The sequence below is a fragment of the Sinocyclocheilus grahami genome, unplaced genomic scaffold, assembly GCF_001515645.1.
Source record: "Sinocyclocheilus grahami isolate Dianchi unplaced genomic scaffold, SAMN03320097.WGS_v1.1 scaffold326.1, whole genome shotgun sequence".
NCBI lineage: Eukaryota > Metazoa > Chordata > Actinopteri > Cypriniformes > Cyprinidae > Sinocyclocheilus > Sinocyclocheilus grahami.
This window is the reverse complement of record NW_015505505.1, coordinates 226401-241641: the sequence shown is the minus strand read 5'-3', so window position 1 is coordinate 241641 and position 15241 is coordinate 226401. Positions and strand designations below refer to the sequence as shown.

General features: G+C 38.5%; 2 protein-coding genes across 2 annotated transcripts in view; both read left to right on the top strand.

Annotated features, from left to right (window-relative positions):
- Window positions 1-2820, top strand: part of LOC107602408 (rho GTPase-activating protein 22-like) — a 6683-nt gene extending 3863 nt beyond the window's left edge. Inside the window, exons 2-4 of the mRNA XM_016294902.1 lie at window positions 240-1119; window positions 2314-2397; window positions 2598-2820. Coding sequence (XP_016150388.1) covers window positions 240-1119; window positions 2314-2397; window positions 2598-2820 — 1187 coding nt within the window. The remainder of the gene's footprint in view (window positions 1-239; window positions 1120-2313; window positions 2398-2597) is intronic.
- Window positions 2821-11651: 8831 nt separating this feature from the next.
- The window catches only part of LOC107602407 (FERM and PDZ domain-containing protein 2-like), a 26734-nt gene continuing 23144 nt past the window's right edge, over window positions 11652-15241 (top strand). The window contains exons 1-4 of the mRNA XM_016294901.1: window positions 11652-11855; window positions 14176-14297; window positions 14385-14548; window positions 14705-14770. Coding sequence (XP_016150387.1) covers window positions 14177-14297; window positions 14385-14548; window positions 14705-14770 — 351 coding nt within the window. The 5' untranslated portion in view covers window positions 11652-11855; window position 14176. The remainder of the gene's footprint in view (window positions 11856-14175; window positions 14298-14384; window positions 14549-14704; window positions 14771-15241) is intronic.

Genomic DNA, 15241 nt, shown 5'->3' with positions numbered 1-15241 from the left:
GAGGACATTTTCAGTGTCCCCGTAATTTAAAAGGCTTATAAATCATTCAGAATGAGTTTTTTTGAAAATCAAAAAATGCAGAAAGTTTCCTGTGAGGGGTATGTTTAGGGGTAGGGTTGGTGTAGGGCAATAGAATATACAGTTTGAACAGTATAAAAACCATTACGTCTATGGAGAGTCCTCATAAACCATAAAAACCAACATGTGTGTGTGTGTGTGTGTGTGTGTGTGTTTTCCAGGCACCTCGCTTGTTCAGCATCTCATGACGCTTCTCATCAGCAAGCATGATCGCCTGTATACTGAAAAAGACTCAGAAACATCACAGAACCAGATGGAGGTAAAGGACCAAAGCCAACAACATCAGCAGTCCAAGCTGGTGGACTGGATCTCTGAGGAGGATCTACAGACCTGTAAGAATGACAACCCTACCAGCAGCAGTGCCTCGTCTGTGGACGCCGCTATCACCTCCAAGCCGGTGCCTCAGGGAAAGGGAGAGACAGCCGTCAGCCCTAGTAAGCAGGCCAAGGCGCTTCCAGGATGGAAGTACACCTTCAAAGGCTCCTCTCCCAGGCCGCCGTCCGCAAAAGTCTGTAGCTCCGCGGTGGACGTGTCCACGGCCTCCAGCGGGAACTGGCTCATGAACGGGCTGTCCTCGCTAAGGGGACACCGCCGCACCTCGTCCGGCGAACGCTCCAGGGATTCGGGCTCCTCTCAGAGACTGTCTACCTACGACAACGTCACGTCTTCATCGAGTCTGGGCAGCGTGCTGAGTATGGACAGCACGCCGTGGTCCTCCTCATCGTGTGAGATCTTCGTCCCAGACTCTGGAAGAGACCCGTTAGGAACAGAAGATGGGCCTCAGACGGAGGCGAGCGCTCAGGAGGAACGGAGCGAGGAGGAAGCAAAGCCCAGCGAACAAGAAGAGGACGTCGGCAGTGCTGTGGAGAACCGCGCGAGCGGATTGTTTTGCAGTGACAATGGGAACGTAGCACCGGTCATTAGAGTCGTGGACGAAGACACAGATGCAAACGGAGGCCCTTCATCCCTGGCCAGCATCGTGGAAGACCTGAAAGAAGAGCTGAGGAAGCAGAAACAGACTTACGAATCTAGAATTCAAAAGTAAGGCTGCTGCTTTTTAAATGACAAGGGTTTTTTGAATTGTTTAAAAATCACAGCTATATTTAAGCTCTGTTTGGATGGGACAAGTTTCTTTGAGTATAGGTCAGGTAAATTGGTGTTTCTCAGACATATGAAAATAGATTGTATTTTAGAATAATTTCTGTGCTTTAAGGGATAGTTAACACCAAAAAAAAAAATTATAATTGTCATCATTTACTCAACCGCCACTGGGTTCAAACCTGTATGAGTTTTGAGATATTTTGAAGAATGTTGGCAACCAAAACTTGACGGTAGCCATTCACTTCCATAGTATTTTTCTTTTCCATTCTATGGAAGTCAATGGCTAAAAAATACTATGAAGACAATATGACATATTATGAAGACAACATTTAACGATTTTAATTTGAATCAAACAGGGGTTTTTTTTCCTCCCCAAAAGCTCAGAAAAAAAAACTGGAAAATTACTTATGGGATTTTTTATTATTTTTTTTGAATAACTTATGGGTCCTCTGAGAAATCACAGACAACCACTGTTAATAATTGCAGAAGGTATAGAAAGTAGAGCTTCTCTAGAAATAATTTATTGCCAGAATCTGTACTTTTTAAATTCTTTTTAAATTTTGGTGATGAATTAGGGTTTGGGTTTTACTGTTGAATCCTTTCAATTAACATAAATTGAATCCGAATTGATTAATTAAGTAATTTGTATTTTTTTTAGCACGATTTGTACCAAAATAATATGATCCCCTTGCGAGGTCCCTGAATCATCAAATATAATATACAGTATATATACATAATCTTATCTATACTGTATGAGAAATATTATAGAAAAACTAGTCCTTTTTTCCAAATTATTTTTTGAATATTTTGGGGGTCCTCTTAAAAAAAACAAAAAAAAAACAGACATCCTCTGTTAATAATAGTTTTTTTTTCTTTTAGTCACTACTAGAATGATGTTAGTTGTACAAATATAATGTTGTTGTTGTTTTACTATTAGTAGCATAAAATAATCTGACCTGTCTTTACAAAGCAAAATGAAACAGATTTGACAGATGTTATATTTCTAATATTTTTGGTCTCTCAAATTGCGTTCCCCAAACATCCCCCTAAGCCCTGGCATAAGTAACAGTGATATCTCGGTGATATCTGTATTGTGCACTCACACACCTGTGTTCTGTGTTCTGCTCTCTGCAGGCTGGAAGAGTCGAGTTCAGTCCTGTGCGCGCAGATGGAGAGACTCCAGCAAGAGATGGAACAGGAGAGGAAAAAAAAACGAATGCTTGAGATCAAACATAAAATAATCTGACCTGTCTTTACAAAGCAAAATGAAACAGATTTGACAGATGTTATATTTCTAATATTTTTGGTCTCTCAAATTGCGTTCCCCAAACATCCCCCTAAGCCCTGGCATAAGTAACAGTGATATCTCGGTGATATCTGTATTGTGCACTCACACACCTGTGTTCTGCTCTCTGCAGGCTGGAAGAGTCGAGTTCAGTCCTGTGCGCGCAGATGGAGAGACTCCAGCAAGAGATGGAACAGGAGAGAAAAAAAAAACGAATGCTTGAGATCAAACTGAGAAACTCTGAACGGGCCCGTGAGGACGCAGAAAACCGCAATCGCCTCCTCGAGAAAGAAATGGAAGACTTCTTCTCCACGCTGGGGGATCTGGCTCTTGGAAGCCGGACCAGTGACATTTAATGCAAACACACCCAAAGTCCCCAAATGGACCAGAGCACTCAGGCATCTCCAAAAATCATGTGGACAAATTTTTGTGTTCATCAAATCAGACCTAGTTAAAGGCCTTCCAATGTGTACCAGTTACTTTTTTCGAGGAGATTCTCGCCGTTTCAGCAGTGTAGCATTTATTAAAGCCATTATACAGCTGTTGATTTACAGCTATTTCTTTCTGGAAGCTTCAGCTTTAGGTGACAAAGAAACAAATGGAACGTCTGAATCTGGTCCTTAAATCAGTTCAAATTATATCATGCATCGTTTGCATGTTTAGGGTTCCCAATAATGACAATTAGAGCAGATTCACTGGCTTCAGCATGTTAAAGGAAGAGTTCACCCAAAAATAAAATATTTACTTCAAATGTACTCATCCTCGGGCCATTCAAGATGTAGATGAGTTTGTTTCTTCATCAGGTTTGGAGAAATGTAGCATTGCATCACTTGCTCAGCAATGGATGCTCTGCAATGAATGGGTGCCGTCAGAATGAGAGTCCAAACAGCTGATAAAAACATCACAATAATCCACAAGCAATCCACAGCACTCCAGTCCATCAGTTAACATCTGGAGAAGACAAAAGCTGAAACACATCTAGCATTAAGATGCTTTTAACTTCAAACAGTTTCTTCTGGCAAAAACACTAGTCTATAATCCTCCAGGGAAAAAATCCATCTTCTGTTGTCTCTCCCATCAAAATCCACCCACAGATTTGTTTAGGCTTGTAATTGTGCTCGATTTGTGCAGATTTCTCTCCTGATTCAGATTTTTTCTTAATATAGGACTCATACTTTAGCTGGGAAAAAAGGTTAAAAGTTAAAAACATCTTAATGATGGATTCAATTATTGTGATGTTTTTATCAGCTGTTTGGACTCTCATTCTGACGGCACCCATTCACTGCAGAGCATCCATTGCTGAGACACTGATGCAGTGCTGCATTTCTCCAAATCTGATGAAGAAACAAACTCATCTACATCTTGGATGGCCTGAGGGTGAGCACATTTTCAATCGATTTGATTTTTGGGTGAACTACTCCTTCAAGCAGACCACTGCCCTACAAAAACATGTCAGTTTAAAATTAAAGTGGGAAAGTGAAATTATTGAGGTCTCACTTTGAAACCGTTTTCTTGCGTATTTGGTGGTATCTCGACACTGTCAAAGTGACCGTCGTTGCCACTTTAATTAAAAAAAAAAAAGATTGAAATGTGACTTTTGTCAATTGATCGAATTTTATTTGACACTGTTTAAGTGTATAGAAAGACTAGAAATGCTCTGTGGATGTTTCTTAAAGTGAGTGGTCAAAAACTGTCATAGATTGTGTAGACTCAGCTCAATTTCTGAACTGTTTTCCCACTGCATAGTAGGTCATATATTATATATTAGCATGATGGCCGTAGCCTAACGGTTAACTTTCCAGGCTGCTAATATGAATGTTTCAGGTTCAATCTCAAGAAGAAGAGACCCAGAAACTGGACATCACCACTGTGCCCTCAAGCAAAGTGCTTCTTGCTGCTCAACATGCTTCAGTTATCAATCCATTTGGATATTATTTGGATTTTACTAGAACAACAGCCTTTACAATAGACCTAATGCATATTTAGAGTATGTGAAGATGTTATACATCATGATAAGACTATTATACTGCGGTCATACATGACGATTAGACTTCTGTGCTGTGTTGAAATGTTACCAAGTGTCACTGTGGTGGTTTGTAATTATTCACAAAGGACTAAATGAAACAAACGGAAAGGAATGTACCTCTTGTGAAATAAGACAAAATAAAATTGACTGAAAATTGCCCGTCTAATATTATGCATCGTATTTTTAAACAGATTGAATATTTCGGAAGTGAACTCTGGAAGGTGAATATGAATTATTGAATTTTTAATCATGAAAATGTGTGTAAAATGTTTCGAATTGAAATATTCACAGCTTAAATAAACAACTATGTTGATTTTCAGCCCCTAAATATGCAAGGCCTGAAAATACAAGGCATTAAAATGCAAGCACTGTTAATGCTACGCATTATTTTTTCAGTTAGTGCAATTCAACATGCTTTTTCTGTTTCAAAGACATTTGACATTATTTTTCTTCCATACATTAAAATGTTGCATGCACTCTTCCTTAGTAGTTTTTTCTTTAATTCTCTAATGCTGCTTTGTGTGGTGGTAAAAAACAACAACTTTAGTTTGATAATGGTTTAATATTTTGTATTTTTAGGGGATGTTATGGTACTAAATTATATTTATGGAATAGTTATGATCCATTTATTACCTGTTAACCACTCTCTGGGCATAGACCTGAAAATGAAATTTCCAACTTAAATGGGAATAAATCTTGAATGTTTTGGAGCACAGACTTTTCTTTTTAAAGAAGACACTTGGCAGATTATTGCTGAAGTGAAGAGTTAATATTTTCCAAAATGTGTTTTACTCTAAAACTGCACAAATCGTGTTCCAAATTTGAGGTTGATATCTCAAAAAATGAGCTTTCAGTAAGATTTTGGGTGCAGTACCAAACGTTTCCACTAGATTAAATTTCCAATGCGGTCATTTTTGACCACGAACCGTTCAAATGAGACAAAAAGCCTAACGCCAAAACCTTTACCAAGTTTTGTACCATTCTGATGAAGTAAAAAAATTAAAAAAATAAAATTTTCCGATCCAAATGGTATATTTACGAAATTGCAAACCATTCTATCCTTACAGTTTCTTTAATTGGTCTTATAAAGCCTTAATTTACCTGCAGAAACCCTTTAAATATCTTGTATATTAAACTGGTGTGTGTAAAAGCAATGAGACCGAGGAGACAGTTCTGATTCAAACTGGTGTTTATTTGCAGTACATGTACAATTGGTTTCATAAGATCCCAGCGCATTCTTTGTAGTAGTGCACTTCTCAGTGTCTGTATGCTGTTTAGTGCACACAGAGCTAGCAATTTATAACTAACTGATGGGCTGGCATTGCTAGCAAATATTACATACCAGCACCAAATCTTAACACGTTGGTAATTCATGATATTTTACAGATGCTTTTAAATCGGACTTACCAGGATGATCAAAGTCCAGTGGCTAACAACTTGCAAACATCAGCCACAGATTTTCATTTTTGGTAAGATGGGTTATGTAACATTGACAATATAAGCCAAAGAAAAAAAAATGACAAAAGAACATGAATTTATCTGATAGTACCTCTATCTCTCTACCTCTGGGTACATACAACTAATAAGTCTAGATCTATTGATTACAACTAGCATGACAGCAGTGGGTATTGCACATGAACTGTAAAAAAATGAGTACAAAGTAAAATTAAACAAAAAAGATCAAATTTACATTTCAATTCTTTGACTTCTAGGTGAAGTATACATAATGTACAAAACTATACGTTGCCTACTATTGACAATAGTTCACTTTAGAAATAAATAAATAATGAAATCCGTATTAACATCTATCTTATGGGCAGCTACGTCGCAAAAAAAATTAAAAACCGGTAGAAATTTAGAGTGAGGTAGTTCATCAAAGCCTACTTTGATCTGAATTATAACATTTTTGAGAGATGAGATAAAAGCAAATTAAAGTTAAAATTCATTAACTTCCCTAAAGAGAGCAAAGAAAAGTTAAGAGCACTTAACACGGATAAAACAAAATGCAACTCAAATGAAAGAATATAGTTATGCAAACTCAAACCTTCGGTTCCTACACCTCCCAGCTATCCCGCAAGTACATTCCATAGCACTGCCTCATGGGAAATGTAGTTCCCACCTACAGCATTCGATGCAATATCTTGCATATTTCCATAAACAAAATAAAGCTGCAAACCATATACACATACCAAAAATTTTCCAATTTGCTAGTACTTTGATGAAAGACCTTGCTTGAGGAAACGTCCCTTTACAGATCATGTTCTCAACATGCCCCGACCTTTCAATCGACATCATGGATCCAATGCACTAGAAAAATAGACACTCCAACATGATATGAACAGTATTACTTCGAAAAACCTCACCCAAATGTCTTCACCTCTCTAATCATTCAGGAATGAACGCTGGACTCAGGCACTTTCTCCATTTTGAAAGCAAAATAAAAACCGTAGATATTAACCCAATGATGAATGGCATTTCCAAATTTAGCGATCGATTTAGTTCACTTAGTATGTAGAGTTCACACTGAGTGTGTGTGTGTGTGTGTGTGTGTGTGAGTGACTGTGTGTGTTATCTACTTCGCATATATCTGTAAAATGAAAAGAAATAAATTTAAAAAATGCTGCTTAGAGCTGCACACACATGAGTAAAAAAGTTATGTGGAGTGGGATTTTTACTATAGTCAGGGTTAACCAAGAGACTGAATAAAACTGTCTTGACACTTTCATGTGTAAGGAAGCAAAGAGTTTTTTTTTTTTTACCTTCTATTAAAATATTACCTTTTTATTAACCTTCTTTTTTAATCAGGTCTCGCACATCAATGACAAAACACATAAAGGGTCAAATAAAAAAACCCAAGCAAACAAACACACACTCAGAATGGGACAGTAAAGACAACCAGGTAAGGATACGGTCTGTGCCAGGAAACAACACACTACCTCTGACCATTTCAGCCATGATGCAGCCAACAGACCAGACATCAACTGAAAAATGAAATGACAACCAAATTAAAGTGCCAAAAATCTTACAAATGAAAAACAATAAAACAAGCACACACACACTTATATAAGGAACAGGGTGCATTGATGTGGATGCAACAGAGGTGACAGGTGCATGCAGACATCTCAGTGTGCGTCAGGCAGGACCACAGCCCGATAATCCATAACCCTAGAGGCCCTACTCTTCACAAAACAGCACAAAATCCAAGCAAACAACTAGAGGCCCAACAAGGATACAGTCCCTCCCTGGAAAAAGGATTTTGTGCCGCACCATCTCTGCCATAATGCAGCCAACAGCCCAAATATCCACTAAACCAGTGTAGCATAGAGGAAAAAAAGAAGAAATAAGCAAAGCATAAAGGGCAGCGCGACTGCGTAAGATTTGTCCATGCCAAGTTTTACTCAGCGCTACCATCCAGGACTAAATGTCAGCATTTTTGGCCTTCAAATTGATTTTTGCACTGCAGCGAACCACTTTCACTTCCCAAGTAAGACTCGGTGACTAATGCTTTTCCTATCTAGATGCTCAGTGCTACAGGCAAACCCATCCAGTGTGCTTGTGCATGCAGAAACCACTCCAAACTAGTTCAAATGGATGAAAGAATCCCTCAAGCGGCTTTAACGTTAAAACACCACAGCCATTTGGGTGAGATCGCGGTTGTTTTCAGCAGAATGGTGTGGATGTGCTCGAGTGGGACCTTTCACGTGGGCATGCTGCAAAGCAGTGGCATCAGGTTAGCACTCACCATTGGCTTGGTAACCCATGCCCAGAATGACCTCGGGAGCACGGTAGTAGCGCGTCACCACGTAAGGAGTCATGAGGAGGCCGGTGGCGGCTGTCCGGGCCAGGCCAAAGTCGAGGATCTTCAGCGTACAGTCTGATTTCACTACTATGTTACTGGGTTTCAGATCCTGACAAGAGAAGAGGTCAGGGGTCAGAAGGGACGTCACATTCCTTCTTGACAATGTGAGCGTCCCACTTCAGCTCCTGAGAGATGCTGGTGCCCAGAACCTGAATTCATCTACTGCAGCCACAGTGCTGTTCATGATGGAGAGTGGGGGGAGTGCAGGGGGGTTCCTCCTGAAGTCCACGATCATCTCCACTGTTTTCAGCGTGTTCAGGATGTTATAACTGCATCAGACAGCCAGCTCTTTAACCTCTAAAGTCTCCGTACTGGAAGAGGCCGATAAGTGTGGTGTCGTCTGCGAACTTCAGGAACTTGACAGATCCATATCTGTAAATGTTGCCTTTTATTGCGATAACCAGACTACATGTTAACTAGTGTTTAAGATAACCAGACTAAATGTTAACTACTACCACTCAGTCCGTGTCCTCCACTATTTTTCAGGTGCCCTTTGTCCACAGAAATATTTTACTGACCACTAGTCAATTTATCGATTATTAATTAATCAATAATCAAATCTGTTGTCGATTATTTTTATTATGGATTATTTCAGCACACTGTTTAATGGGCCCATACTTGAGGGATCAGGACGTTGCAATTAATTAAATTTTAATTCGAACTTCAGATATTGCATTCTTTAACATCAATGTGAATGGAAAGTGTCAATCATCTCCTAAAATAATATGGAGAACCGCACCCGAATGCCCTGAATTCAACATCTCACAGCACCATCCACAACTTCTCTGATCGGACTCCATCACACTTAATCCAAATCAAATCCAACCGGTCTATGCAGTGAAAGACTATCTGTACGCTCAGAGCACAGTGAGTTATGCATGGACACACAGGGCTCTCAGGGAGCTTCCCTACACAGACAGCATATCTGAGCATCACACACAATGCTGTCTGTCAAGGAGGGAAGAAGCTCTCTAAGATTTGAGACACAGCCGATGTTAGACGTGGATCTCAACCTTACACATCAGGTCACCTGCAGAATGACTAAAGAGTAGATTTGCATACCATAAACACCGTGGTACTCTTTAAAACACCATGCATATATCATAGTATATCAATCAGCATGTGGTAAACATCCAGTACCATGGTATATATATCAGAGTACTACTAATACACCATTAATGCACCACGGTACCAGTATCAGCCCATGTGCCATATAGACATGTGCAATACTGTAAAACACAATGATGTCCACTAAGCCAAAGAACACACCAAGATGTTTATCCAACCAAATTTAAACCAGCGAGTGTTTACTGAGATGTATTACAGCAACAACCCAGCGTTACCCTCCCCCACAACCCACCTTAAAACATCAGCGGGTAACCTGCTGTTTACTCACCCTCTTAGAAGACACAGAGCAGGGTTAGAAACGCTCTGGCGTCTTCACACTGAGCTCAGCAGCGTGTTGTATTCGTCTTGTTCTCCACTTGAAGACACAAGCTCTGCGCTCACTGTGTGCTTCCGTCTACTGGCAGGCCTTGAGCTGCGGAGTGCGGACACTTGCGTACTACGTCACTGAGTCTCTGCGTGGACGTGACGTGCGCAGTTTCTGCGTTTTGCCCGACGTCATCGGAGCTGTAGTTAGGCTTTCTTTTACTGTTACATCACAGAAACAAATGTGTTCACCGACACAGTAGATCAAGATTTTAACTTCAAAAACCAACAAGACTCCATGAGTGAATGGGGTATTGACAATTGTTTTGTATTACGAATTATCTGAAATAAGTATGCAAACTGGACTAATTAAATATGGGCTCATTTAAATACATTTTAGGGTTAAAGATTTTTACAGAGGGAAATGTGGATATCTGTTTTCTCTTTTTTTTATCATTCCATTACTCAGAAAACACTGTCAGCCTGGGGGGGAAAATCACCAATTTGCATTTGCATATATATATGTGTGTGTGTGTGTGTGTGTGTGCTGTGTGTGTCTGTGTGTCTGTGTGTCTGTCTGTCTGTGTGTCTGTCTGTCCGTGTGTCTGTCTGTCCGTGTGTCTGTCTGTCTGTGTGTGTGTGTGTGTGTGTGTGTGTGTGTCTGTCCGTGTGTGTGTAAAATATATATATATAGATATATATATAGATATATATTTCCTAAAAAATGGTGAACGTGTTATATAAAGTATAAGTATACATACAGTATATATATATATACATACAGTAGATCAAGATTTTAACTTCAAAAACCAACAAGACTCCATGAGTGAATGGGGTATTGACAATTGTTTTGTATTACGAATTATCTGAAATAAGTATGCAAACTGGACTAATTAAATATGGGCTCATTTAAATACATTTTAGGGTTAAAGGTTTTTACAGAGGGAAATGTGGATATCTGTTTTCTCTTTTTTTTATCATTCCATTACTCAGAAAACACTGTCAGCCTGGGGGGGAAAATCACCAATTTGCATTTGCATATATATGTGTGTGTGTGTGTGTGTGTGTGTGTCTGTCCGTGTGTGTGTAAAATATATATATATAGATATATATATAGATATATATTTCCTAAAAAATGGTGAACGTGTTATATAAAGTATAAGTATACATACAGTATATATATATATACATACACACATTTTTTAAAAATATAATTGTTTTTACTTTATATAACACATTCAGCCTTATGTATCATAAGGCTGAATGTGCAAGGTCATTCAGGTAAGGTCTTATAGAATTTATTCACATGTGTTAGAAAAATTATAAGCATAAGGTCAAATTTAAATATGGGCATCGACACAAATTGGTAAAAATGACAATTATACTTATTTTGGGTGTATGCTTTTTAATATCTCAAACTCTTGGATCCAAATACTTATTGTTATGCTTTTAAAATTGTGCATTTAATCAACAACTCATGTTTCGTATGATGATGCCATATGACGATGCATGAACTTTTCTGTGTTTCTGCTGTATCACCTTTTGACAAAACGTCAAGGGCAAAAGGGTTACAAAAGAGCAAGATTATTATTTCTTTAGTGAGTAAGTGCTGATTACAATAATTTAGTAATTCATTTGACAAAATGAAAACATACGAGGGATCTTTTTGAAACTTTTCAACTAGATATAACATTTCCAGAATGCATCATAAGAATATACTGTACGTACTGGACAGTATATTCTCACATCTATTGAGTCAGATTAGTGGAGGCCTGGTGGGGAGTTTGGACACACTGATTGGTCGCCCACTGATTTGTCAAACCTTTGCTCTAATCCAATTGAGTTCTTATGGCTGGACTCTAAGAATAGGACTAATTAAGACAAAGCACAGCAGCAACAGCATTTCAATGGAGGATATTCCCAGAAAATAACGGTGTAGCCGGTGATATCGATAATTATACAAGTAGTGTATTTGTCCGTATGTAAGAGCGAGGCACAGAGCAAGATGCTTGAGAGGATTTATGCTGAGCTGAAGATATCCGGAGGACAACTCTGCGTATATCGAATGTAGAAAGGTAAACGTGCTTTACAACTTATCCTTGAACTTTACATAGTCAATGTCTTAAAACACAGAGATGTGGGAAGCATTATTCTTCAATATATAAGACCTTTAGAATGGCATGGCCATTAGTCGCATTTTAGTAAAAAAAATATGTATATATTTATTTTCCCTTAGCAAACATTTTTAAACCTACTGTACATAGATCCAGTTATGCCATTAATGACAGGCGCAGTAATGAAGTTTACAGTGTTTTGCCTATTCATACATGGTGTTTATAATATCCTCTGCATTAAAAATAGTATTACATATAACTCTTTTCAACATAAAAGGGTTTTGTCGTAATAGAAAGACCAGTGACTCAAGGATAGTGACAGTCATGAGGGACAAAAATCATGATAATCCACTATAGAGTTAACAGGGACATTTTGCTGCATAAATGCAAATATACGTATATTGAATTTATGTAGTAGAATAAAATGCTTTCAAGTAATCTTGAAAATATTTCGACGGAACCTTTGCAAGCCAGGTTGAGGGTTAATTACTCCAGCACAAGATGAACTGATCAACCTTTCTTTGAGACTGCGTGCAACTGGAAAAACCTACTGCCCCATTCATTCTTGTGGAGGAAATTGTAACATATAAAACAGCATTCCAGTTCAATGAAAGCTTCCTCTTAATTTTGCTCTTTTATGGTGTTTTAACTTCAGAATCCACCAGGCTTGAATGCAAGTGTGTGAAAACGAGACTGACATGAAGCACAGAAAATGTTTAGTGTTTAGTTCTGTTAGTTAGGCTCTTACGTGCTATGCAAGGTAGTTCCCCCATTTAACTGGTAATTAAAGAGGTAATTAATTAAAGAGGTGTGCTGGAGACTGTACTTTAGCTAATTATAGCTTGCCAATCTACGCAAATGCATTCATTTACTCACCTTCATGTCGTTCCAAACATGTAAGACTTTGTTCTGTGAGACACAAAAGAAGAAACTTAGAAAAAACCGTCTCTGGTTTTTTTTGTCCATACTTGGAGTTCTGTGTTGTTTTAGACCCCATTGACTGTTTGACAATTCTTTAAAATATCTTCTTTTGTGTCAGCTACTCAAATAAGTCGAGACTTTAGAAAACCTAAACCATGGATTTCTGCATAAAATGGTCATAAAATTGGATCTGATCTTCAACTAAGCCACAACAATTTAAATATAGTCTGCTTAAACAAGTCAAACACAATAATATGTGAACAAACAGTGTAACGTTTACAGTGCGGGGAGGAAAAAAAATCGTGAATCCCTAGGCTAATGACGTCTCAAAACGTTAAAAGAATAGTTCACTCAAAACATATATAAATTTGCTAAAATTGTGCTCACCCTCAGGCCATGTAAGATGTAGATGAGTTTGTTTCTTCATCAGATTTGGAGAAATGTAGCATTGCATCACTTGCTCAGCAATGGATGAATGAATGAATGAATGATGCATTCATATAGCGCTTTATTGTGTATTGTTGTACACCCAAAGCGCTTTACAATCATATGGGGGGGGTCTCTCTTCAACCACCAACACCTCCACCTCCACAACACCACACACCAGCTACAGGTGGAGAGGAGAGCGTCATAGAGCCAATCAAGTGGATGCTCTGCAGTGAATGGGTGCCGTCAGAATGAGAGTCCAAACAGCTGATAAAAACATCACAATAATACACAAGTAATCCACAGCACTCCAGTCCATCAGTTAATGTATTGTGAAAAGCTGAAACAAATCCATCATTAAGACATTTTCACTTCAAAATGTTGCTTCCGGACTATATACGAGTCCACAATAATATTGCTTCCTCCAGTGAAAAAGTTGTTTTGTCTGAATCAGGAGAGAAATCTGCACAGATCAAGCACCGTTTACAAGCCAAAACAGCTTTAAACAAATATGAGGGTGCATGGATTTTGATGTGAGAAACAACAGGAGATGGACTTTTTCACTGTTATTATGGATTATGGATTTAAACACCTTTATAATGGATTGCTTTCTTACAAACACGCAGCTTTTGGCTTCAGAAGATGTTAAGTGATGGACTGGAGTGCTGTGGATTGCTTGTAGATTATTGTGATGTTTTTATCAGCTGTTTGGACTCTCATTCTGACGGCACCCATTCACTGCAGAGCATCCATTGCTGAGACACTGATGCAATGCTGCATTTCTCCAAACCTGATGAAGAAACAAACTCATCTACATCTTGGATGGCCCGAGTACATTTTCAGCAAAATCTTATTTTTCGGTGAAGCTATGAAGTCCAAAGGTTCACCTAATTTTTCATGCAACTGTGTGATGTGCGTGTCTTGTGGCTGACAGAATGAGCACATTTGTGACGCTGGCGGAGGTGCTGGAGTCACGGGGAACTCCTCTGGAGGAGGACGAGGTCTGGGCTCTCCTCCTCGGTGCTGCAGAAACCTTGATCTCCATCTCCAGTAAAGGTAGAGAGATCTTTCAACTCTTTTCATGCACTTATCCTTGATTGCCAACATAATCTGTCACCATTTCATCTCCCTCCCTTCATCCAGATCCTGGTAACATGTGCTGCGTCATCAGTCCCGGCTCCATGCTCCTTTCTGCAGTCGGCAGTATTGCCTTCAAGAGCTGCGGCCGATCTGAGGACATGGGCTCATTCGCTTCCCCGGAAATGTCACAGAGCAGCATTTCCTTCAGCAGACAGGCCACGGAGAAGGTAAGCTGACCTCCAATTATTGTAGACAGTTTTCAGCCTGACCTTCCCGCTGAAGGTTGAGAGAAGCAGTGGTGAGTGTCTTAAAAAGATTAGCTTTCCAAGCGTGGTTTATGGCAAATCAAGACAAAATGTAGCATTTATTTGCTCTGGTTTTAGATGGTGGTTTACTCACTAGGCATGACTCTCTATTGGACAGTAGATTATCATCTTCCACAAAATCAGGTGAGTTCCTCTTCAATTAATTGTATGTTTTCTTCACACACAAAAAAAACATCTTCACGGTCAAAAATTATTGCAATACAAAAATATGAATATATAGAGCATTTTTTGGGGGGTACGATCTACAAATCTACAAAGTATTTGATAATATCTAAATATAAAAATAACTACGAAAATAAATTAGTTGATCATTGGATTGCAAATATAAATTGAAAATATTTTATCTCCCAATATTTGTATTATGTTTTGTAGCCATAAATGCTGCATAATTTAGAGGTGAACATGTTATTTTATTATCACTGAGATACTGTTACAGTTTCATTAATATTTTGAAACAGTGTTTATATTTCCAATTTTTGTCTCCATTTTCCATTAATTTTACTTTTAGTAATTTTTCTTGTATTTTAGTCATTTTATGTTTTTATATATATATATAAAAACAAAATAATATATATATATATATATATATATATC